At 44.4% G+C, this 23,033-nt stretch overlaps 1 protein-coding gene across 1 annotated transcript in view; it reads left to right on the forward strand.

Moving 5' to 3' along the window:
- The first annotated feature begins 14,141 nt into the window (after positions 1-14,141).
- Positions 14,142-23,033, forward strand: part of TBX20 (T-box 20) — a 33,998-nt gene continuing 25,106 nt past the window's right edge. Inside the window, exons 1-3 of the mRNA XM_027892157.1 lie at positions 14,142-14,268; positions 16,437-16,671; positions 17,960-18,124. Coding sequence (XP_027747958.1) covers positions 14,142-14,268; positions 16,437-16,671; positions 17,960-18,124 — 527 coding nt within the window. The remainder of the gene's footprint in view (positions 14,269-16,436; positions 16,672-17,959; positions 18,125-23,033) is intronic.

A 23,033-nucleotide genomic window follows, 5' to 3' on the forward strand; every position in this document is an offset into this window, starting at 1 on the left:
TCACAGGGGAATGTTTCAGATGATATAATAGAGTCTTTTTCATCCTTTACAGCTCTGGTTCAGGTCTGTTAGCCATTTCGGCAGTGTCCCTCTTAGGGAACGCTAGCAATGTTGCTGCTGCTGACTCTCAAAAGGCTTCACTTCCTTGACACATCACAGTGATTGCAAAGAAAGCCTCTCTCCATGTGAGCCATGCTGCAGCTCAGCCTGGTTCTCGTTATGTTCCTCTCCATAACACTATACTTCTGCATAGATGCAGTACCCACCCAACTGGGGTCACGTCTGCTGCTAACAATCTGCTGACATATTAGATAATTTATATGGGTTTCTTCACTGCTGCCAAGGGCAAAATATTCCCACATATACAGGTTTTTGTTATCTTTTTTTTTTCTTACCAGATGCTGGTCAAGCTGCAAAAGCAGGGAAAGTTCCTGAAGCATTGTGTGTTTAGCTTATTAATGCTGCCTGGTCTGCTCCCCAGAAGTGTAGGATATGAAACAATGGGGAAGTAGCAGTCAGGATTTTTCCACTTGGCCTGTCTGATGGGTCTTTTGCTCTTTATTTCTTCCTACATTCACCTGACATGGATGCCGCACAATTTGCTTTCAGTATCTCTTTTAACTGAGAGAGGTCTAATCTAATGATTCACCTGCAGGATCTTCACCTTCAACACTTAAAACTTGGGCAGTTTGCAAGACATCGTCTTGCATGTCTCTTGTGGAGTTTTTGACCCCAAAGCACTGTCTTTGTTTATATAATACAAAACAGATATGCTTCCATGTTGTGACATTACCATGGGGGAACTGTGCTTGTTGTGTGTTTCTTAAAACAGGCTTCCTTAAGGAAACAAGGCTGAAACAATTCTGTCTGTCTGTCCCACCCCTTCTCCAACAAAACTTATTAACTACTTGGGTAATTTCAATTTAATTTGAAAATAACGACATGATTTCAATGATATTTGATGCATACTTGTTTTGTGAATATAGACAGACTAATATAGGAGCCAGAAATTCTATTTATACTTCCATTTATAGAAGAATTACAGCACGGGTTGGTTCTCTTTCTTATTAGATGATTATTGACATAGCAAACTTTATCACAAGATGTAAATTCATGGGTGACCAGCCCTCATAGATTCTACTACTTTATCAAAATGTTTCTTTATGTCCCCTTCAATACATACAGCTGAGAAATAGTAACTAAATTTGCACATATTGCCTACTCCACTGCATCATAGAGGAACAGCCTGGTCCTCAGCAAACACGGTATGGGATTGATGTACTTGTTAGTAAGTCTTGTTCCTTAAGCATAGGTAGTGGGTCTGGCTTCCCAACACACAGAGTTTTGTGAGCTTACTGGCTTTGATTACACAGGTTTCACTTGTTATAAGCTACTGTTAAAAAAAAAAAAAAAAAAAGATAAATTCATAAATTCCAATTATACCAGAGCTGGCAAAATTCACTTCAGGTGTGTTGCGTGTGCTACTATCTCGTATAATAGTTTAAACCTCTTCCAGTCCCTGGCATGTGGATAACTAAACAAACTTGTTGGGAGCTTCACTGCAAGCCTTCAAAAAGGACCTCACCTAGACACGTCTAAAGCTATTTGGTATCAGTGTGGCACATTAATATAAGTCTGCTGAACAGATAGTAAATCTGGTTTCTGTCTTTCGTCTTAAGAAGAGAACCCAGCTTTTGCAAAATCTGGGTTCCATATGCAGAGCCAGCTATGAAGTCTTTCCTTTCACAGGAAAAGCCTGCACCAGTGTCCTCAAAGTTTCATCAGCTCTGTTATGTCTCTCATGTCCCTTCCTTCCCCCCAGGAGATTCAAAGTACCAGTGCTTTGGTCAGGCCTGCCTCTTCTTTACTAGAGACAGATGATGATAAGTAGGTTTTGTGTCCCCACTACCTGTAGAGGTATAAAAGAGGATAAAAGCAATGAGCATGTTGAAGGACCAAAAAAGAGCCTAGCAAGGAACCCCAGCTTCTGGTGTCAGTTGTATGAGTCAACAAAGAATATGTGACCAGGCTATGAACAGCCTATTAGTATAATACACTCTTAGTTTGGCTGCAAAAGCGTTTCTTGCAATACTTCCCCCTGATTTATGGCTCTAAGGGAAGGCTATTTTAAGATACCAAGAGTTAAGTTCAGGAGTATGGTTTAACTGATGAAATGAGCCCGTCTTTGCTAGATCATGCATGGCATGTTTCCTGTGGATAGCTCAGCTAAGTCTACCAGTAATTCTGTGTGTTAGCAAAGCTCCATCTAAAAAGTGGCTTAAGAACATATAATGATGAAATGCCACAGGAAAAACACTGCAAAATGATCACTGTTTATTAACTCCTCTGGATCTGGGGCTGAATGTGACCATGTTTCAGCTTTACCTCAATGCTTATTTGCTCTGAGAGAGAGCCATTATTTCACAGCAGAAATTTCTTTTCTTTAAAATAAAATAAATCTAAAAGGAAAATGAGAACCAAAGTGAGTTACAGATGTCAAGGACTGTAGGTTGCCAGTGATGACATGAGATAGCATTCAGATGACTTAGGCAGTGTGTGAATAAACTGAAAATTCTTTTGTTGAAGAAAAAGACAGGAAAGAGAAAAGATGGTTTTCAGAAGGACTCTTCCTCTTTTTCTCTGAATGTACAACCTCCCTCCTCTACCTCTCTAGCCCACGCAGCTCTCACTTACGTGCTTCAAACACATTCAAAAGTTGGTTCTTTATGCTTCTTGATTTTCCATGAAAGCCCTCTTGTTCCTGTAACAGCTGGTTCTCCATGTTTCAGCATTATGCAGCTTTAAGAATGCAACCTTGTGTTAACAGAAATAAAACTGGGTAAGTGACATGAATACATTAAAAATCCCAGTCTCCGTTCAGTGGCTGCATCTCCATCCCTGCCATTGTTACCATCTACACCACTGCTGGTGGCACAAGTGCATGCTGCTCCTGTAATTCCACCATCACCACCACGGAAGACACAACAGAGACAAATTTTCAGCACAGTCTAGTAATAGACAAGAAATACCAAGGTTCATATATTATTCAAAATTGTATATACTATTTTTTTTAATGAAGAAGACCAGCAAAGTGATGGCAACCACTGTCTTGTGCTTGTGACTAGTCTGTACCCATTCAGTCCTCCAGTGCTCAGGTCACACATTAGAGAGGGATCAGTCACTGTAGATTAGCAGATGTCATCCATTTTAGTGACAGCAGAACTAAGTAATACTCCTTTTTCTGCAGCAGTCGGTAGTTTCTCTAAAGACATTTCCAAATTCAATTGCTGTTGGGTTAATTCCTCTTCTCTTATATCATACTGCAGACTGGACAGCTGCCTCAGCTGGTGTCTGAATCTTCAATAGAGAAGAGGTCAGCAAAACTATTTTTCAACATTTAGCAGAAATCTACTGAAACTGTCAATTTTAGAAAGCTGATGGCAAGTTGTTTGACAGATGCCAAGTGGTAAGAGCCCAAATATACTATTGGGAATGTTTATTTGTGGGCATAATCTCCCCTGTCAAACTGAAGAAAAGGATACCATGAAGGTTGCAAATATTAAGTGACAGATTTCATACAGCCTTTCCTTTGCTGAAAACATGAGTGCATGTTAAACACAGAAGTGCTCTTCCCAATCCCTAGGAACACATCAGTGCAAAAGGCATGCAACCCTTTGAAACTGAACTGAGAAATCAAAAGGTTCAAGTATTGGTTGTTTTGCTAACAAAAAATTACAGAGCTCTCTGAAATCTGACCTAATTAAATATGATAGTGTCATAAGCTGTTAGTGGGTAGTAACATCAACTTTAAGAACAGACTCTTCTTCTTTGGGAAAGCTCAAGTAGAGTCTACAAATCAAACTGCCTTTCTAAATGCCCTGTTTTATAAGCTGTACTAACAGCATCTTTCTATATGGTGCTTTTCATCAGCAGGCTCCAAAGCCTTTTCTGCAGCAAGCTGGTATCATTGTGCTCGATTTTGGGCAAAACAAAGCAAGAACAAAGAGCAGTTGCAATTCTGGGCTGTAGTCTATGGCTAGTAAATTCTGCTCTTGTGTTCTAGTTATCACATTATACTAATCAAGAGAAAACGTGGCATTGCCAAGGAAGGATGTAGGAATCACCTGAGGTGATTACAGCTGTCATTACAGCTGTGAAAGGTTAGCTGTGTTTAAGCCACTCTTTCTTCCTAGCAAGTATTTCCATTCCTGACACTTAGCACTAAATTTTCTGTCTCTCTAACCTTTGGTCTTAGTTTTCTTTCCAATATCAAGTGTCAGATATGTCTGTTTATTTTGCCAGAATTAACCTTGGTTTCCCCTTTTTGATATAAAACACCTGTTTTAAAGTATTGACTAAATTCTGTCCAAGTTTTCCACTTCTCACCTCTGTCACAGCCTACTGTACACTGTTGTCTTTTTTTTTATGATACCAGCCCTGGTTTTACTATCCACTTAGTAAATCCATATAATTTATTCTAGCAAGCTAAAGGGAATCTTCTTTTCAATTCTTATTTATTCTAGGAATTTTTAGGATGTTTATGCTAATCACACTTAATAGTTTTACTATTTTGTACACTATATAAAGGTAAATATCACTTTACACATGATCACTTACATCCAAGTGTTTCAAACCTGACAGACAAGGTTTGTCTTGGCACTGGCACTCATAGCATTCCTGGTGCTAGAAAGAAAAAATTATTAAAACACTATTTTTCATACAGTACTTTGGCAGCTGTCTTTGAAACTGAAAGATGCGTGACATGGTTCTGTACTCCATACTTGCTCAAGAGTTTCTGTAACAGGAAGAGGAACGTGAACTGAGGTAGAGGAACATAGACTGAGTGAGGTATATGAGAAGGATCCACAGACAACTTACTCATTTCAACTTGTGCAAGACCTTGAGCAAATCCCTAATTTGCCAAAAAGTGACAATGTAAAATGTGGCTTTTAACTTGAAATCTATTATTTTAACCTGTTTCAAATAATAATTGCAAGATTGTAAATGTTCTTTATTAACAAATACTATATGGTCATTAATATTAAATATAAATCCTTACAGTCTTATGTCTATCATAGGGCACTGTTAGTGTCTATGTCACCCAGAAGCCTAACTGGTTTTTATTTTCATTACCACAAGCAGTATTGCTAAAGGCTTTGATATCAACAATGAATACTGTACTATGGTCAACAACAAGTTAAGCCATAAAACCAGGCTAAAAATCCCTGGTAAAGTTGAACAGAATTATTGGTTCAAGCTCTCCATGCGAAATGAACTGTTAACTTTAAAGGAGCCAGAATTTCACCTCTGATTGCCTGAGAGCTGATGGCAACCTACTTAGCTTGTAACCGTGTTTTATGGTGCAAATTCCAGGTTGATTGGTTTCCTCACTTTGATATAAGTAATGGAAGCAAGCTGGCTTCTCCTGCAAACCCATGCAGGCAGAGCGGGCAGAGCAGGAAGTGCTTACCTCCTAAGGTTGTCTTCACACTACTGGAATGAAAACCCTTTCAGTGTCAGCCTTCCAACAAAGTGTATGTTGGGAATTACACAAACTTGTGAACAGTTTTCCCCCTGATGTTATTTACGACCACATTATTTCAAATAAGCTTAGTTTCCTTCTGTGAGCTTAGCTGTTGTCAGATAAATCAGCGGTATGTTATGGGTACTGAAAGATATTTTTCAAGCCCTAATCCTGAATGCTTTCGAAATTTCAGGCTTTTTAAAAAAAAAGAAAATCCTTTTTATGCCAGAACACCCCCAATCCTGTTCCCTATACTGTTAAAATAAGCAAAAGCAAGGCCTTTTGCCATGCCACAGTGTGGGAATGCCTCTCCCTCTATCCTCACAGTGTGGAAATAAGCCAGAAATATCTGGCAGGCCCTCTTTGTGGAGCCTGATGGGCTCAGCAGCACGGCCCTATCTGCACACCTGGTTTCTGTGATCATGGCTGCAAGGTTTCAGGCAGCAGAAGGCTGCTAGAGCAGTACTTCAGTGACAGCAGTGATGCTCCCAGACCATATCACACTCTCTGTTACAAGCTGCTCTGCATGATCTGGGAGAGTTGTAAATCACAACACTTCTTCTCACTTTCCAGGCTCACTAGGTGAAAAATGAAATCTTTGTTCTGTGTTCACCTTATTCCTTCTAGTTTTCTAAGTTTTTGTTTTCTCTCTCTCTCTTTTTTTTTAATATCTTTTTTTCTTTTTTTTTTTTTACATCTACTAGGAGAGATGGACTCAAATTGTAGATACATCACTGAGAAAATGGAAAAGCACCACTACTGAAGTTTTTGGAAAATGGCTGATAGCCTTTTTTTTGATGCTTTCTACCGCTGGCCCTCGAAGCAAAACTCGTTGTCTTTACTCGTTGTCTTTGGGCGTATTCTACTGCTGTATGTTCACAGAGGGAAAATATGCAGAGGTCAGCAGTTTCAAAGGCAGTCTCTAATTTTAGGTTCTTAGCTTTGGATATTTTGGGACAAAACTTTGGACACAACAAAAGAAGTGTCAAGGAACTATAAATCTAAATGAAGTAAGTAACACCCAGGACATTTCGAACCGGAGACCCAAAACCAGACTCTTTTATTCAAAAGAAAAAAAAAAGTTTTAACATTTGCCAGAAAATGTTTTTTCTTAGTTCCTGAGGTTTCTATCTTTCCCAGCACTTCCCGCTATTCCTATTTTCATATCGACTTTACAGGCAACTCTGAAATTCTCCTACCAGTCCAAGGCCTGTAAAAGTCGAGGGAAAAATTTGCCCTCTCTCATAATGTGCGTGTGATCATCTTGAGTGCTGTGTAAAGTCTGATAATTTTTTTTTAACCATACCACGTTCCTTGAGACTTTTTTTATTTAGCTGAAATTGTTCTAAACACTTTTAGTTGGCAAGTTATCACTTCTTAGTATATTTTAAATACAAAATTTTCAAAAATTTTTAAACAGCAAACAAATTAACTATTTAAATTCCAGTTGCTTAGTGCACTCAAAAGTGCTGATTTATTATTTTTAGAGAAAATTAAATACGGAATATGGAAAAAGTCAAGGACACCTTAAGGAAAATGAAAATAAAACAGGTTCACTTAAAATATCTGTCACAGATACAAGAAAAAAAAGAAGAAATTTATTTTGTTTCAGGAGCTTGAGTACATTTTCCAGGTACTCCCAAGGCACAATCATGTCTCACAGTAGCCAGACACTTGCTTCAACCAATAAACAATGGGAGGGACAGCTCTCCTGGAAACTGCAAACCCAAAATTTCAGGTGGACCACTGTACCTGATCAAAGGAGGGGGAGCCATCATGATCTTGCAGTCTGCCATGAACTGCATCTTGACTTCCATCATCAAGTTGAAAATCAAGAAGCTCAGTCTTATCTCTAGAACAGATAAACAGACAGACATATAGATGTCTATATGTCTGTCAGGACATCTTAACTCTAGTGAGACTTCAGAAGTCATGAACTAGAAGAGATTTTTCAGATGCTCTCGCAAACTGCTTCCATGTCACTGACACAATTTTTTACATCTTTAAAATGAGTACTGAAATACACAAGTCTTGTTTTCCACTAAAATTTTGGTCCAAAGCAGTGGTTTCAGCTTACAGTAAGTCTTGCACTGTGCCAGATTGTGGGTTGCTTGTATTGTTTCATGGAAGGCAACTAAGAAAAGCACCACCAGGAAAGTTTAAATGTATGGTACTGCAGATGTATGTGTATAGATGTGTACACACACACACATTTTTTTCATGTTGAATAATATTCCCTAATCTGCTAAGTAAGAAAGCCACATTTTATGATATACAAAATTTTGAATTGTTCTGAAATGCTGAGTAAATAATTTAAAAATTCTTTGTAAGTAAAGAAACCAATCAAACAAATCCTTTGGCAAACCATTTAAACTTTGTTCCCTCCAATGAAGAAACTGGACAGAAAATTTTGTATTCTTTTTTAAGATCTGTGAAGGAGCTTTTCTGAACCTCTCCATCCCTCTAACACGCCAACCTTTCTTCTTAGTTCTGCCAATTAATGCATATCTCCTTTAACAGCAAAAAATGTGGAAGGGCTCTTAAGGATTTTGGTTTGAAATTGGTTGAACAAAAATAGGGCATTAAAGATGTGGGGGTTTTGTAACACTTCTAACTATTGATTTAAATTCCAAAATCCAAAGAGGGTTCTTGGTCACTGGGGTGCATTGGCTGTCATGGATGCTGGAGGGGATGACTCATTTTGCTTTAGTTTTCAATTAAATGATGTTGGGAAAGCTGAGCAAGACAAATTCGTGTGTTAATTATTTATCTAAATACCTTAAAAAAAAAAAAAAAAAAAAGGCTCATGATTTTTGGTACGAGTGACATGAAAGGGGGCAGATGTTCCCTCACTGAATGGAGTCAGGAAGGCCCTGCTGCCTCTGCCTATCCCATCTCGCCATGGGGAGCCCAGCCTTGCCCTTCACCCTGCTCGGGTCCGAGACAGACTCCTCCGGGTCAGGATGTGATGCTGACAGGCCACCGTGGAGCATCGTCTTCCCTGGGGTGCAAGAGCGTGCTCTCGCCGGAGGAAAGGAAGCTCCCACTCCTCACTGTCCCCCGGGGCAGGCGGCTGCAAACCCCCTCTTTCCATGAAAAAGATTCCGCAATGTTGGAATTAAATGATCACGTCTCAAGTCCTACGCTGCTTGGTGGTGCTTCAAATTTTAGCTGCAGAGCGTTAGGAGTACCTAGTGAAAATTTCGTCAGCTTTTAGTGACGAAAAAAAAAAAAGTCTGTGGAGTACCCAAACTCAGATATTTATTTTTAATAAAAATGTCATCACTTTCATTAAGCATAAACTTTACGTTTATATGGAAAATAGTGTATTTTCTGCACACGAAGCGGCATTAAAGACTGATCGTATCCAGCTGACGTGCCCATGTGTGCACGTGAACTAGATGATCTTTAAGGTCCCACTCAACCCAAACCATGCTCCACATAGGATGTTGGAATAGGTGCACATACGCTTAAGGATGCAATTATACTGGCGTCTTGGTAGCGGGTGTGCATGTGCTGGTAAGCTTGCACCAGCAAGAGATTTGCTACTACTGGATCAGGAGGGATGTGTTTAATGATCCTCCTGGCTGCGAGACCTCCTGCGTGTGCATGTGTCCGTGTGTCCGTGTGTCCGTGTGTCTGTGTTGAGCTATGCCCGGCTGTTCGCGCTCTTCGCGGACAAAGACGTCTCCCGTTCTCGACCGCGGCAGCCTGCAAAGTGTGAATAATTTTCAGCGAGGAGTTACACTAAGTGGGAAAGCTTTTAGCACATTATCCGCTGGCAATTGGACTATAATCTAATTGTCAGCCCTCGGGTCTTAATAGAGCCTTTCTCTTTCCACCATTGGATTTGCATCTGGGAGATGCCTAATGGGCTTAAATGCCTCGCATTTTGCTCCAATAAGCCACCTTTTCGCTGTAGGTGACATTGAGATGTTTTTGTATTGAAATTGGATCTCGAGTACCTGGGCTTCTGCCTTGCTGGCGCTACTCTTTTCCTGAAGGGGAGAATGTGAAGCGGCGGCAAGGGGGGCGATGTCCCCACAGCAGCAAGAGCGATGTCGTCCCCCCCACCCCAGCAAGGGGGCTGCTCCGAAATCGGGGAGCGCAAAGAGAGGTGGAATCCGACTGAGAGAGCAATATAATTATTTGCAGAAGAGGAGGAAAAAAGCTCCTGTTAGCAGGGCTGATAACCGCGTGAGGTTGCAGAGGAGCCAGAGCTGTAGCCGGGGAGCGCTGTAGCCATCGCTTTGTGAAGTAGCGGTGCGCTTGCAAGGCACGAACGGGAGTGTTTGAGACCCTGCCCGAGCGAATAAACACCATTCTTTACACAGAACAAGCTGTTTTCGTCTGCAAGGGGTAAAAATAAGAAAAAGCAAAAGATTTTAACTTCTCCCCTCCCGAGGCAGAAGTGCCTTCAAGCGCAAAGCAGTGCCGTAGGTTACCTTGCAGAGATGCTGCGGGTGAGTGTCAGACACAGACTCCGGTCGGCACCGGGCCAGCATCGGCCAGGACGGGACGGCGGCAGTGAGGGTCTCGGCAGCGGCCACCTCGCACCTGTAGGCTCCAAATTAAATGGAAGGGTGGCCCTCGCCCTTCTGCACAGACGACGAATCCGGACTGGAGACGGGGAAGTAACGGAGGAGAAGGGATGAGATGCAAGTGCCAGGCTATCCCAAGGGTCAGCCGGGAGAAGAGCGGATGTGAGCTCGGCTCAATGCCGGGACCGGTTTAGGGGCACAGTCCCACAGGTGCCGCAGAGGGGATGCCTACAGGTGTGTCTCTGAGGCGTGAAGTGTGCGGCGTGGGGGCTTTTGAGAGAAAAATAAAACAACAACAACAACAAAATAAAATAAAGAAAAAGAAAAAGGACCGTGGCCCCTCCATCACTGTGAGAAAGACTTGCTTAAAATGTGAGCGCAGCTCCCTACCCTGTCTGTGCCCCTCTCCGCACACTTCGCCCGCCGCCGGGCCTGCGCGGTCGCGCAGAAAAGCGCAGGGTGGGAGCTCTTGTCAGAAGGCGCACCTGAAACCATCCCTCTGGCTCGGCAGGACCCTAAGTTTCCCAGAGGGTTCCTGCGGGTTTCTGTCTCTCGTATCTCATTCCTGGCGTGATAGATGAGGAAACGGCCGGGAAGAAGTGCCGCTCATGGTTTTCAAGGGACTGCATTTTCTTTTTGGCTTTTCAGGGATCAGAGGGACGTTTTGGAGGAGAGCTGCAAGCTCCCTGTTAGAAACCTGACGGCGAAACTGAGACTTAATCCTGATTAAAGCTGGAAACCGAACGAGCGCGACGAGGTGTGCACAAATTACCCGCCGCACGCTTTCTTTGCCAGTTCACTAAGCAGTTTTTTAGGCAAATGAAGGTGGGAAAAGAGGTGCTTCGAAAGGATAATGAAGCCTAATGAAATGGTTCTGCCGCAGCAGGCTGACACTAGCGACAAACACACGGATTTGCTAGACTGAAAACAAACTGTGGTGTAGACTACGTGTTCTTTATGTACGGATAAACAATAACGAAGGATTTAATTGAAAAGGGTTCAAACGAGGCAACCGCCCTGTTGGAGTGCAGCAGGGTTGGTAACTCTGCTGTCGGGAGGGGGTCAGTATAGCGGTGACAGCCGGTCTGTGCCCGGCTGTGGCAGGGACAGGCTGCTCCGGTTCGTATCCCCCGGGAACAGCGCACGGATGCTGTTGAATACATCTACTTGGTTGGGAAAGCAGAGAGGGACCAAGAGCACTGGAGTAGTGATGGGTTCTCCAGCCACCCCCTCGTCTCTGGAAGCCCTCACTGTTCCCGGAGAGGGTCGTGGGCAGGGACGGCAAAGCAGCTCAGGGGAGCCAGACTCTCACTCCCTTCCCACTAGGGTACCCTGATTCCCGTATCTCCCCAGTTCGGACCCGGTGGGGGAGGGAGCTGTAGCGAGGATTAGGCGGCCAGAGCCCCATTCTCTGCCCACGGGGAAGGAGGGGGTGCTCTGGACGTCTAGACCAGGCTCATTTCCTTATCTGAGGCGGGGCGGGGGAAAAACTAAAAAAAAAAAAAAAAATATAGATTCTCGTGGGATAGACCGAAAAACTGCATGGCTCACCCAAGCAAAGGAAAAGCCATCCAGTGTGGACAGACCCGCTTAAAATAAAATAAAATAAAATAAAACGAAGCTCCTGGTTTCTTTCGTCCCCGAGTTTTTGATCTCCGAGGTACGAGCAGGGACCCCCAAGCCCCCACGTCCAGTCTCTCTGCCGGGGGGCAACCCCCTGCCCGGAGGAGACGGCAAGTCCCATCTCCACGGCCGTGCCGCGGCCTCGGTTTCCCCCTCTCTCGCCGTTCCACTCCCTTCCCCGCCCGGCCCTCCGTGCCCCTCTCACCGCGCAGCGCTTCCCCGCGCCGCGGCCGAGTCCTTCTCCCGCGGCTAAAGGTAAGGACGGGCCACCCCGCAGGGTTGAAAATCCCGCGACGAAGCAGAGCAGAAAAAGGGTCCCGGGCTGCCGCAGCTGCGGGATCTGAGCCGGTATTTTCCATACGGACCGAAATATCCACCACCACTCGCCGTTCCCCTCCCCTTAGCCCCCATGGGTCGGGGGCAACCTCTGCTATGGAGAGGTATGTTGGACTTGGCTGCTGGGAGACGGAAATAAGGAGAGATGTTTTGTGGTTTTTTTTTTTTGTTTGTTTGTTTGTGTTTTTTTTTAGTTATTCTTATTTGTGCGGCGCATAAAGTAGGTAAGAAACCAGAGGCATCCCCACCACCACCAGAGAAACGGTGAAGACAATAACTTCCTCAGCAATTTGTAGCAGGCCGGACCCTGCTTTTCAAGGGAGCGCAGGGCCCGAACCCCCGGGATCCCTGTCCCACCGCGCCTCGCACGCCAGAAGCGGGGCTGTCCCACAAGGAAACTGGGCCGGCAGCTGGAGAGATATCCCTCGGGATAAAGCGGCAGAGCATTTGGGAGACTTTTTGTTCGTTTGTTTTCTTCGGATTGATGTCGACAGAACCGCTAGTCTCGGTTCCGCTGTGTCAAGAGGCGATGCTTCGCGATCTGCCCCTCCTGGCTCTCCAACCGCGGGGCCAGCCGGGCTTTCCCTTTTCTCCCCTCTCCCCCGCTTATGCCTTAGGCACAACCGGGCCCCCAGACCACGGTGGGCCACGCTGAAATCCTCTGCCAAACGGTTCAGGCGCCTCTAAACATTCACGTCCCGTTTGTGGTAGATATCCTATCTATTAGCAAATTCAGGTAATAAAGGGCAAACTGCAGTTGGTTCTCTCTGATCTCAAAGCGAGAAAGCACTATTTCGTATTCCCCACTTCAGTGGCTCTGAAGGGTGATCCGAGTAATAATTTCTCCACCTTGATTAATTAAATACAGCGGGAATAGGAGCGGCACAGACTATACCTGATCAGGTATGTCATGGCTCTTGGCACAAGCCTGCATACTTAAAGCGCTTGGATTCTGTCCGAGGCTTAAAAGGTGGAACTTCAGTGACAAAGTGGCATGTCCTCTTGTGAGTCGTTTCGGAGAGCAAACATTTTCAATCATATTTTCACTTAAAGGGATTTAATTAAATGCCCTTTTTTGTTTGTTTGTTTGCTTGTTTGTTTGTTTAATTTATTTATGGGAGTATGCTTACATAATGTGTGTAAAAGAGTACTGGTAAGCAATTTACTTAAATCATTGCCTTGGAATAATCTGCTCGTTGGCAGATTATTCAGTATGACCCGACATTCTCTGGATTTTTTGTGCTTGATCAATACCATCTAGTTTGGTGGAGCCGATGAAACGGACTTGAAGAAAAGTGTGGGATCAGAGGCCCACGCACCGGTTTGACTGGGAAGAGAACGCAGCAAGGGTCACACCTTGAGAATCAGGGCAGAGCACCTCTGACCGGGATGACAATAATTGGGATCTTTTGCAGGAAAACCAAGTATACGATCAGCCTTAAGGAACATGCTGTCCCAGCACAAGGCACACAACGATGAAAACGGCTGCTTTGAAAGTTGTGGTCTTTTAATATTTGAATTCAAAATAGAAAATTGACACTCACACTCAACGCACAGAAAAATCCACATTTTTTTTCCCCTATCCTTTTAACCGCCTCTCCGCTGATTCTTGCCTAAGCAAAGCGAATAGCCTAGGGACCTTCTCGGGAGCATCCCCGGCCGTGCGGCCTGCCCCCTCCCGTTCCCGCCCCCGGGGCTCCGAGGAACAGAGAGCGCACCCCGAACCGCAGCCGGGGCCCCGGAGGGGAGCGGGGCTGGGCTGCCCGAAGGGGGAGCGGCGGTGGGGAACTGTCCCGAGAGCCGGCCGCCCCCTGCCCACCCCACGGGCGGGCAGAGCCCTCCCCTCCCATCCTATCCGTCCCTCCTCCTCCCGCTGCCCGCCTCCGCCCCCTCCCCCGCGGCCGGGCCGGGCCGGGCCGGGGCCCTTGACGTGTCCCGGCGCCGATTGGCCGCTGGCCGATAGGATCTCCGCGGCCCCGCGTTAAGGCGGGGGAGCGCTCGGCGCCGGGAGCAGAGCGCTTCCCGGTATCCCGGCTTCACCACTCCCGGTCGGTATTCACGCCCGCCCCGTCCGGGCAGCGCCGCACCGAGCCGCGCCGCTTCTCCGCAGAGTGGCCATGGAGTACACGCCGCCCCCCAAGCCGCAGCTCTCCTCCCGGGCCAACGCCTTCTCCATCGCCGCCCTCATGTCGAGCGGCAGCTCTAAGGACAAGGAGTCCCCCGAGAGCACTATCAAGCCTCTGGGTGAGTGGGGACGGGGGTGACCGCCGGGTGTCCGTGGGGTGCGAAGCTCCACTCCGTCCGTCTGTCCCTGGCGGAGTCCGCTGGCCTCCCTGACTCACCCTTCTCCGCGCTCCGGCAGCCGAAGCCGGGCAGCGGCGCGTCCCCCGAGCCCGAAGGCTTCCCCTGCAGAGGGGAAAGCCACACCACCTAAGTCAGTTGAATATCTTCATCACCCACCGTCGTTTACAGGCGAGGCAGTTTATGGCATAAACAGTTTCCTAAATTCCTCCAGCTTCAGCTACTCCCTTTATTTATCCAGCTTCGCCACTCGCAGAATAATCTCACACCCTAAGGTAGTTCCATTTCTCTTTGCTGATATGAAATGAATCTCTTAAATATTTATTGCAAATCCTTTCTGTTTTTGAAGTCAAATGAGAAGACTCTCCGTTATCGTGCCTAAGCTTACAAGGGGTAGTAAAACTTGTGCGTAGACCTGGAAATCTCTTGGCTCCACAGCTTCTCGATGTAGGCTCATATAGGCTGTTTTACTCTCCGTAGACCGGAAGGATTTTTGTAGTATTACTTGCTATTTTCGGGTAAGCGATTTCGCTTCTATTCGGTTGACTCGATTCAGAATCCTGAAAGTTTTTAAAAAACATTAACGTCTTCCCCTCATCTCCCACCCTCTCCCCCCCACCCCAAGTTTCCGAGGTTTGCAGTCCTTGCATGTATCCAGGAGTTCGCAGAAAACTACAAAAAATTTGTTAAGCTCTCAGGGCGCCAATGAACAGGATTACATTCAACCTTAAAAGAATTTAGAAAAGGCAGCTCCCTCAGCGCCTGCTCCATCTAATCAACTGTCTCAAAAGATTTCACATTGTCCAGAGATTCATTGTGAACTTTATTTTTTAGTCTAGGCGCTAATGTAGGCCGAGAATGTTGCAGTATTCCCATTCGGCATATTTACGAGGGCTTGTGTTAAACGTAGTGTTAGTGCTAGTGGAGTTTTGTTTGTTTGTTCCTTTTTCAAGAAAACACTTGTTTAATTTAACTTTTCAAAAATTTTTAACTCCTTCCCACAGCTTATAGTTGAAGGGAAACGGCTGCCTGTAACTCGACTTATCATTAAGTGGAGACTCGAGCAAAACCTTTCCCCGGAGGGGTAGGGCGCGTTCGTGCACCACCCGTTCCTTGGCGCCGGGCGGCGGATCCGTGGCCGCATCCCGGTGCCGCAGCGTGGGGCCGAGAGAGAGCTGGCGCAGCTCTGCTCCCTCCCGGCCTCGCCTACAGCGGAAACTCCCGGCGGAGCTGCTGAAGCCCCCAGAAGCTTCCCGGGACTTGCGGGGGTGGGCGGCAGCGCCGGCGGGACCAGCCGCGGCGGGCGGGCAGCGCCAGCAGCAGCTACTGCACCCGCGTAGGTTGCGCGGCCGCACGTAGCTCCCCCGGAGCTTATTTCTCCAAAAGGAGCGTGTTCAGCGTCAGCAAACCTGCTGGGAGGCGAGGGAGACCTGGCTTTCCGGGAGCGTGAGCCCGCGCTCGCCGTTGAATTAGTATTAGGGGTTCTTTTCCCCCCGCTTCCCTCCGCGGCCGCGCTCGGGCTCTTTCTGCGTTGCGCGCTCTGCCAGCGGCGCAATCCAGGAGCAGCCTCAGCGCTCCCCCAGCGTGACCCCGGTCCTCAGCAGCCCCTCGGCGCCCAACGCTCCCGTTTTAATGAGAATTAGTGACCTTTCCGTGGAACCCCTGGGTTAGCAGGGGGGCAGAGCGCAGGGCCTGCTCTGCCCCCTCCGCGCCCCGCGGAGCGGGTCACAGCCGGGCGGCGACGCAGCCGGGGCCGCGCTGCCCCCCGGCGCCCCCCGGCATCTGTCCCGGTGAGCCTCTGGAGAGTGGCGCCGCTCCAGGCTCTTCCCGGAGCTCATCTCCGAAAATCACCACCGCTGCCCTCAAATGATGAGCTGACGCCTAAAGAACAAGCGCGGGTCTGCGGATGTGCTGGGCAGAGCGGGAGCAGATGAACGACAAATGCCTTATATATATACATACATATACACATATATATATATTTAAATAGCTTGTCTCGGATGTCACCCCGTCCTGGCTGAATCACACTTAGACTCTCTCTCTTTTTTGTTTTTTTCTTCTTTCTTCTTTTTTTTTTTTTTTTTCTTTTTTCCCCTCCCCAAATCCCGCAGAACAATTCGTTGAGAAATCCTCTTGCGCCCAGCCTTTGAGCGATTTATCCAGCCTGGACCCTCACGGGGATTTTAGCAGCAGCCCTTCGTCCCTGTGCACCGAGCCCCTCATCCCCACCACCCCCATCATCCCCAGCGAGGAGATGGCCAAAATCTCCTGCAGCCTGGAGACCAAAGAGCTCTGGGACAAGTTTCACGAACTGGGTACCGAGATGATCATCACCAAATCCGGGAGGTAAGGCTGGGCAGCCCCGGGTTTTTCCTCCGGGCAGCTTTCAAAAAGCCGCTTTGGTCAGGGGGAAATAAGGCAAAGCAACTCCGCGGGTTTTGTATCGGGAGAGCAGCAAGGCTGGGCTAAGGGGAGAGGAGGAGGAGGGTGAAGCCCCTTATTTGCCTGGGCGGGCGCTGCGCGGTGCGGTGCACGGAGCCCCGCTGGGGCAGAAGGAGAGGCGGCCCGGGGCGGCAGCGGGGCCGGATGGAATCCATCTGAGGTGTGCTGGCGGATGGCTAGAAATGTTGTTTCCCTTATAATTCGTTCCGTAACTAAAACACCGCAGTGATTTTTGCGGGGCTGGGTTGTTATAGACCCAGGGAAACGCGGGGACGTGGGGAAGTATTTCGGTCAGAGCTTGGCTTGGTTTGTTCTTTTCACTCGGTTGCAAAAACGCACAAAAGAATCCCATGCTTTCTCGTCATCTCAAACTATGCCGTTTCGTCAGTAAAGCCTTTGGATTTGAGTCAGTCAAACGCAGTTTGGAGAAGCCAGATGTTTTTTCGGGTCTTGTAATAGCCCAAGTTAGTTTTTATTAATGTAGTTCCTTGAAGGCATTTTTTTTTCCTAGATGGTGAGATCTGTCGGCATGTGTTTTTTTTTGTTTTTGTTTTTGTTTTTTTTTAAATAGTATTATAAAAAAAAAAGTGGGTAAAAAATCTGCAATTTGAAGTTCAAAATTTCAAACCGTTCAAAGATATTTGACTTTGTTTCTACAACGTACCCTTACACTTTTCAATTGTATTTTGTCAAAACTTAAGTACCGAAAAGAAAGTTTAGTTTTGAAAATTACGCTCAAAAATATCGTGAGCAGGATTAGAAGAACACTCATCCAAAATATGCGAGAATAATAACAGTAATAATTTCTGCAATATTTCCCTAGCAGTAGTATGGATCCCACAAAAATAAGAAAAAAAAACCCTAAAGATTTATGTACCTTAGGTAAAACTATTTTCTGAAATCGTTGTGTACTTTTAACTAACAGGCAAACAGTATATTTCTCCTTTAGTTCTTAATTTTTACAATTTTTTTCCTCTTTGCTTCCCAGATATTATTTTGATTTCAAGCTGCTTTTTCTCTGCCTATTGGAGAGACACAAGATTTAACTTCCATCATGCTTAAGCAGAATCAACAGATGCTTTTAGTTTTATAGGTGGTTTAAATATAATTCTTACTTTTAGCAGCTTTTCATAAGCTCCCTTATTTCTGTTCTCTATCTGCATTTTTATTTTCTGATTTGCCTTTATTTCAGGAGAATGTTTCCTACGATCAGAGTTTCCTTCTCGGGAGTGGACCCTGAGGCCAAGTATATTGTGTTAATGGATATAGTTCCTGTGGACAATAAAAGATATAGATATGCCTACCACAGGTCTTCCTGGTTAGTGGCTGGAAAAGCTGACCCTCCTCTCCCTGCAAGGTTTGTAGATTTTACTGTTGGTCTTTTATTTTTCTTTACTTTTCTTTTTTTTCTTCCTTCAAGAAATACTTCCTATTGATCTTTCCATTCTGTTTGCTCTGTCTGCTCTGTCCATGCTCAACAGTTGGTTGCAAAACTGAATAATTTTCTGTGATGCAGAATCTGGCCTCAAATCTCTACTTGAGGTTTGATTTATACTGAGTGTTTCAAGGCATGCAGAATTTGTTTAAGGGCTCTTTTATACAAATGTTGTTTGTTTTTTAATTTTTTTTTTAATGAAGTGTATCTTGACTGAGATAAGAAAGCTTGAAAAAAAAATTTGATTTGTCTCTTGGCTCACCCCCCTCCCAGTATTTGACCTCATATTTTAAAGCAATCCAGGCACCACTAGCCAAGTCAAAGTGAAAATACTACATTACAGTTCAGTGCTGTTTATGCTTGAAATTATATTATTTCTCCAGCATCTCCAGCATTTGCTAACCAAGAATTTTATTCTTGCTTTTAGTCATCTGATAGACAGCAGGCAAAGTACAGAAGTACAGATTAGTTCTACAGCACACATTTTTTTTTTTTTTTTTTTTGGTTTAAGAAATCATGACATTCTGAGACATCGGGAAAGAAAATCAAATTCCTTTTTCTATACAGAAACAAATGCTGTAGAAATTTAATTTCTAAAATAATTCAATTAATGTAATTAATGGCTGATTCCTTTCGTCACCCCACAACTGAGGCTGCAGCACTAGGCTGTACGGTGGGAGGGCACTTCAGCAGAGATCCGCACTTCGTCGTATTCAGCCCAGCACTTCAGTACGTACTCTAAGTCCCCAAGTCCAGTAAGGCTGCAGCACATGTAGAACGGCTTTGCTGAGTCAGAGATGGAGATATGGAAATAATGGGGATGCCTCTCTGGCTTCAAAGAAACTTTTCGTGGAGGGCTCTGCACAGGGACACAGATCTGCTCCAGGTGGCATAGCCTGGGGTTAAGAACTCACTTATTACAGAGGCAGAAATTAGAAGTGAAACACAAGAAATGGAAACACATTTTTTCGGTGTGTGAGTATAGACACCAAATACTGCATGATTTCCTTATATAAATAGTTGAACTGAAATCTCGGTGACTGGCGATCTCTGGAAGCCTGCTCAGGGAAGTAAACAAACAAAAAGCACAAGCAGAGAAGCTGTGATTAAAGACAGCAACCTAGGAGTTATGTCGGCTTTGTTTTCATGGCCAAAAACTCCTTTTTGCAATGTGGTTAACGTCTGAGGGCTTCATTTGACGTATTGTAATGGGCACTGATCAAAACCCAGAGAAAAAACACGGATCCTTCTCCAAAGGAGTCTGCATCAAAAGAAGAAATAACAGAAGGACAGAAATAGTTTTAAGGCAGGGTTCTCCCCTTCTTATTTTTCTGTTCACGCCCCTTTTGGGATACCTTTAAATAGATGCTAATTCACACTCTCTCTCTGGCACAGTCTAGTTTAACAAAGAAATACAAGAACATAAGACTGGAGAGTGATCCTTGTAATAATTAGCAACTGCCCTTCTGAGTGTTTTAAAGTTGGGGTCAAACCTTCTTGAGGTTAAATAGTTATTATCATTGTACTGTGGTAGCTCTTTAGTGTTCTCAGTGGATCAGTAACCCTGTGTGCAAATGAGTATTTGTGCTTTTTCATTTTCAGGATGCTTTGCCTCTCTGTGTAAATGTACACCTTTCCTCTTTCATTTTCAGGATACTTATCCAAAAAGACTATTGATCATAGCACAGGCTTAGATGGCTTTTTCTTTGTATGAACAGTACTTAAATACACATTTATGCATTTTGTCCTTCCTATGTTTCTCTTTGGTGAGAAAAAGGATGTGAAGAAGTTCAGTGTGCCCGTGTTTGCATTACTAATGCTTCTTCTAGAGTGTTTATGTATCTTTTGAGGTGGGAGTCCTCAGTCTTGCTTGAACAGATTAAAAGTAGTACTCCTCCCATCTTGAAACCCTTAATGAAGTTATGATTTCTTGTCCTCCAAGCACGCGGTTTCAGCTCCCTGTGCTTGAGGAGTGTCAGCGAGGGGCGTATGTGTGCTTAGCGTCTGGGCACTGGTAGCAAGGTGCTTGCTCCCCACACGCATCACTGCCTGCATCTGCACAGGCACGATGACAACAGGGGAATTATTCAGGAGCTGCATTGTGCATGAGTGTAAAAATTTGCAGGATTGAACCCATTAGATAGTTTGCTCTTTCCATTATCAAAATAACTTCCAACACTAAGAAAGTTTTGTGTTGTTTTTTGGGGGGTTGTGGGTTTTTTTTTTGATTTTTTTTTTCTTCGAATTAGTGAGTATTCTGTGATTCTGTTTGAAAGATTAGCCCTTCAGGGAACTTCCTATTAAAACCAGTTTTATCCTTGTCTTCCTGCTGTCAGTGTTGAAGACAAGCTTATGTTGCAATGAAAACTTAAATAAAAATACTTTTCAGAGACACATTTGTAAATCTTCTAAAGTGCTATCTGGGGATAGAATTGCTATGTGATATTTTATGTTTGTCTTTCACATTGCTAAAACTGTGTGAAACATCAGTTTAATAAGTTTCAGCACGTACTTTTCTTCAATCTTCCTTTTTCACCTCATTTCTTTACTCAAAAGTTTGTCACCTTTTTTTAAACTGTATTTGTCTACAGTAATTTGTTTAATGAAGTTATAGTGTTCACACATAGAGAACTCTAGGAAGGGAACCTTTAAAAAGTATTATATTTTTCAAATTATTTGAGACCCTAGGGTAAATAATTAGCATGTATGGAGCTTGTGGGACCAGATCAACTGGTAAACTAAATAGAGGGAGTGTGGTATCACATCCCAAAATATACAAGAAAGAAGCAGTACCTGAACTTTGCACATATCGTGAAACATCATATACTGTGGAGTAAATTCATACCCAAATATGGCTCCTAAATCCTTTGTGAGTCAAAGCTAGCAGCTCCTCACATCTGACTAGCCTTACGCAGCTGAGCCCACACAAGCTTCTGGGGGAGCCTTGTGTGCTGCACTGGAATGTGCATATTTATCTCTTCAACCTGTTTTCTCATGGTCTTGCCAACAACTTCAGCTTCAGAAAGCAATATTCAGAAAGCAACCCTCTTCTCTGAGGTGTACAAGCCTGGGCTGTAGGAGAAGTGTGTGAAATAGGTGTAGCTCACCAAGTGGAGTCCTGTGTTGCAATGGAATTGATGGTGTGTAGCAAATGGGTAAAGAAAAGAAAAATAAGGTCTATTATTACACTTCTGTAACTGATATTCTGGTGCCATCCTTCAGTGACTTCCCAGTTAGCACTCTGCCAGCATACAGGCACTTGATAGTTTTAAAGCAGTGTGGAGCATTAACCACTGATGGTGTAAAACAACTGTGCTCAGCTTTTCAACACATGAAAGTCTTTACCCATTCCCCAGCACATATTTGAAATACTTTGCCTTTTTGGTCCCAATTAGCCAAATCTTGCTGAGCTTGACACTCTGTGATCACAATAAACATTATTAGTTATCCAGACATTCAAAATTAGGAGTCAGGCTCCAAAAAAAAAAAATGTCACAAGGCTGGCTGAAACATAGAAGGACATTTTTGTAACTCTTTGTTTTACCTTTTCTAATTCAGGACTCTAAAGATTGAGATTTTTCACAGCTTTTTTAGAGGAAGGCAAATTTAATTTTCATGAAAGCTAAAATTCTTTTGACATAACATGGTTCCAGGTCTTGTTCTGATACATCCTCATTTTTTTATGAGCTCTGCAGTGCAATCAGCAGAGTCAATAATGGTGGGGGCACCTACATGCTAGGAATATTTTATTGCAACAGGCCTAGCATCCCATTCATGAACACAGCTAGAGTGGCCAAGCTGTGCTTCAGATCAATGTAAGGAAAACATCCTGCACATCTGAAGTGAGCTGTGCCTATAAAACTTTGGTTTCATTGTGACTTGGGGATTCTGCCAGCAAAAATGGAGTGTGCAGGATCAAATGTCCTTCCTCTTGGCGCAAGGGAGCTGTGCTCCCTAGCATCTGTAGTATGGCCACTCCTTGATGAGGGATCAGTGTAGTCTATCGGGGAGTTACACCCAATCATTTAATGTTTTTTTCCATTCTAAAATTGTAGCCCAACAACGAGAACAAATGTTTATCTTTCTAACCTCACATCTCAGTGTGTCCCGCCCACCTAATGGAAGAAATCCGTTCGTGTGGCCAAAGATATCACCCAAAACGAGAGTCAGGCCTCGGGGAGTGATAACGAATGCAGAACAGGGCTGGTTTGTACTCACTGAAGGTCTAGTCCAGCTCTTAATTCACTATCACAAAAGAACGTTTGAGTTAATAATTTTCAGCAATTTATTATTCCTATAAAATCATTGTTTTTAAATAGCCTGGCACTTGTAATTAGTCTAGTCATAATGTATATATCATTGTATCTACATGTCTCCTTGTTTCCTTTTCTTCTGCTTAATTTCCCAAGTGGTGGATTGTTAATTACAGAGCTGCAATTAATTTTTCATGTCTGACCACTGTGCTGGACTGCAGCCTTCAGCTTCTTATAAACAGATGTCACCACAGGGAACATGTGATCGAGTGCAGGTTAAAATCATTATCACAGCTTAATGTTACAAATAAAGAAAAATGCATTTTTATCTACATTCCCCCATTATCTCTGTAATGACACCATGTTTTTTCTCTTGGAGCTGTAGTCATTGTTATTTTAAGTGCTTGTTAGTACAGCTGTGGGGAAAGACATAATCAATTTTTCTTTTGGGAAAAGTCACAACAGTGAATGTTAGTTAACGTCTCCATTTTAGATAACTGGATAAAATAATAGGTATGGTTAGGGAGCAGCCTAGCACTCAGACACAGGATTCTTCATTAGGTTCCAGTGAATTAAAT

Source organism: Empidonax traillii, unplaced genomic scaffold (assembly GCF_003031625.1).
Source record: "Empidonax traillii isolate 1590-97213 ecotype Southwest subspecies unplaced genomic scaffold, ASM303162v1 scaffold14:size4059594, whole genome shotgun sequence".
Classification (NCBI taxonomy): Eukaryota; Metazoa; Chordata; class Aves; order Passeriformes; family Tyrannidae; genus Empidonax; species Empidonax traillii.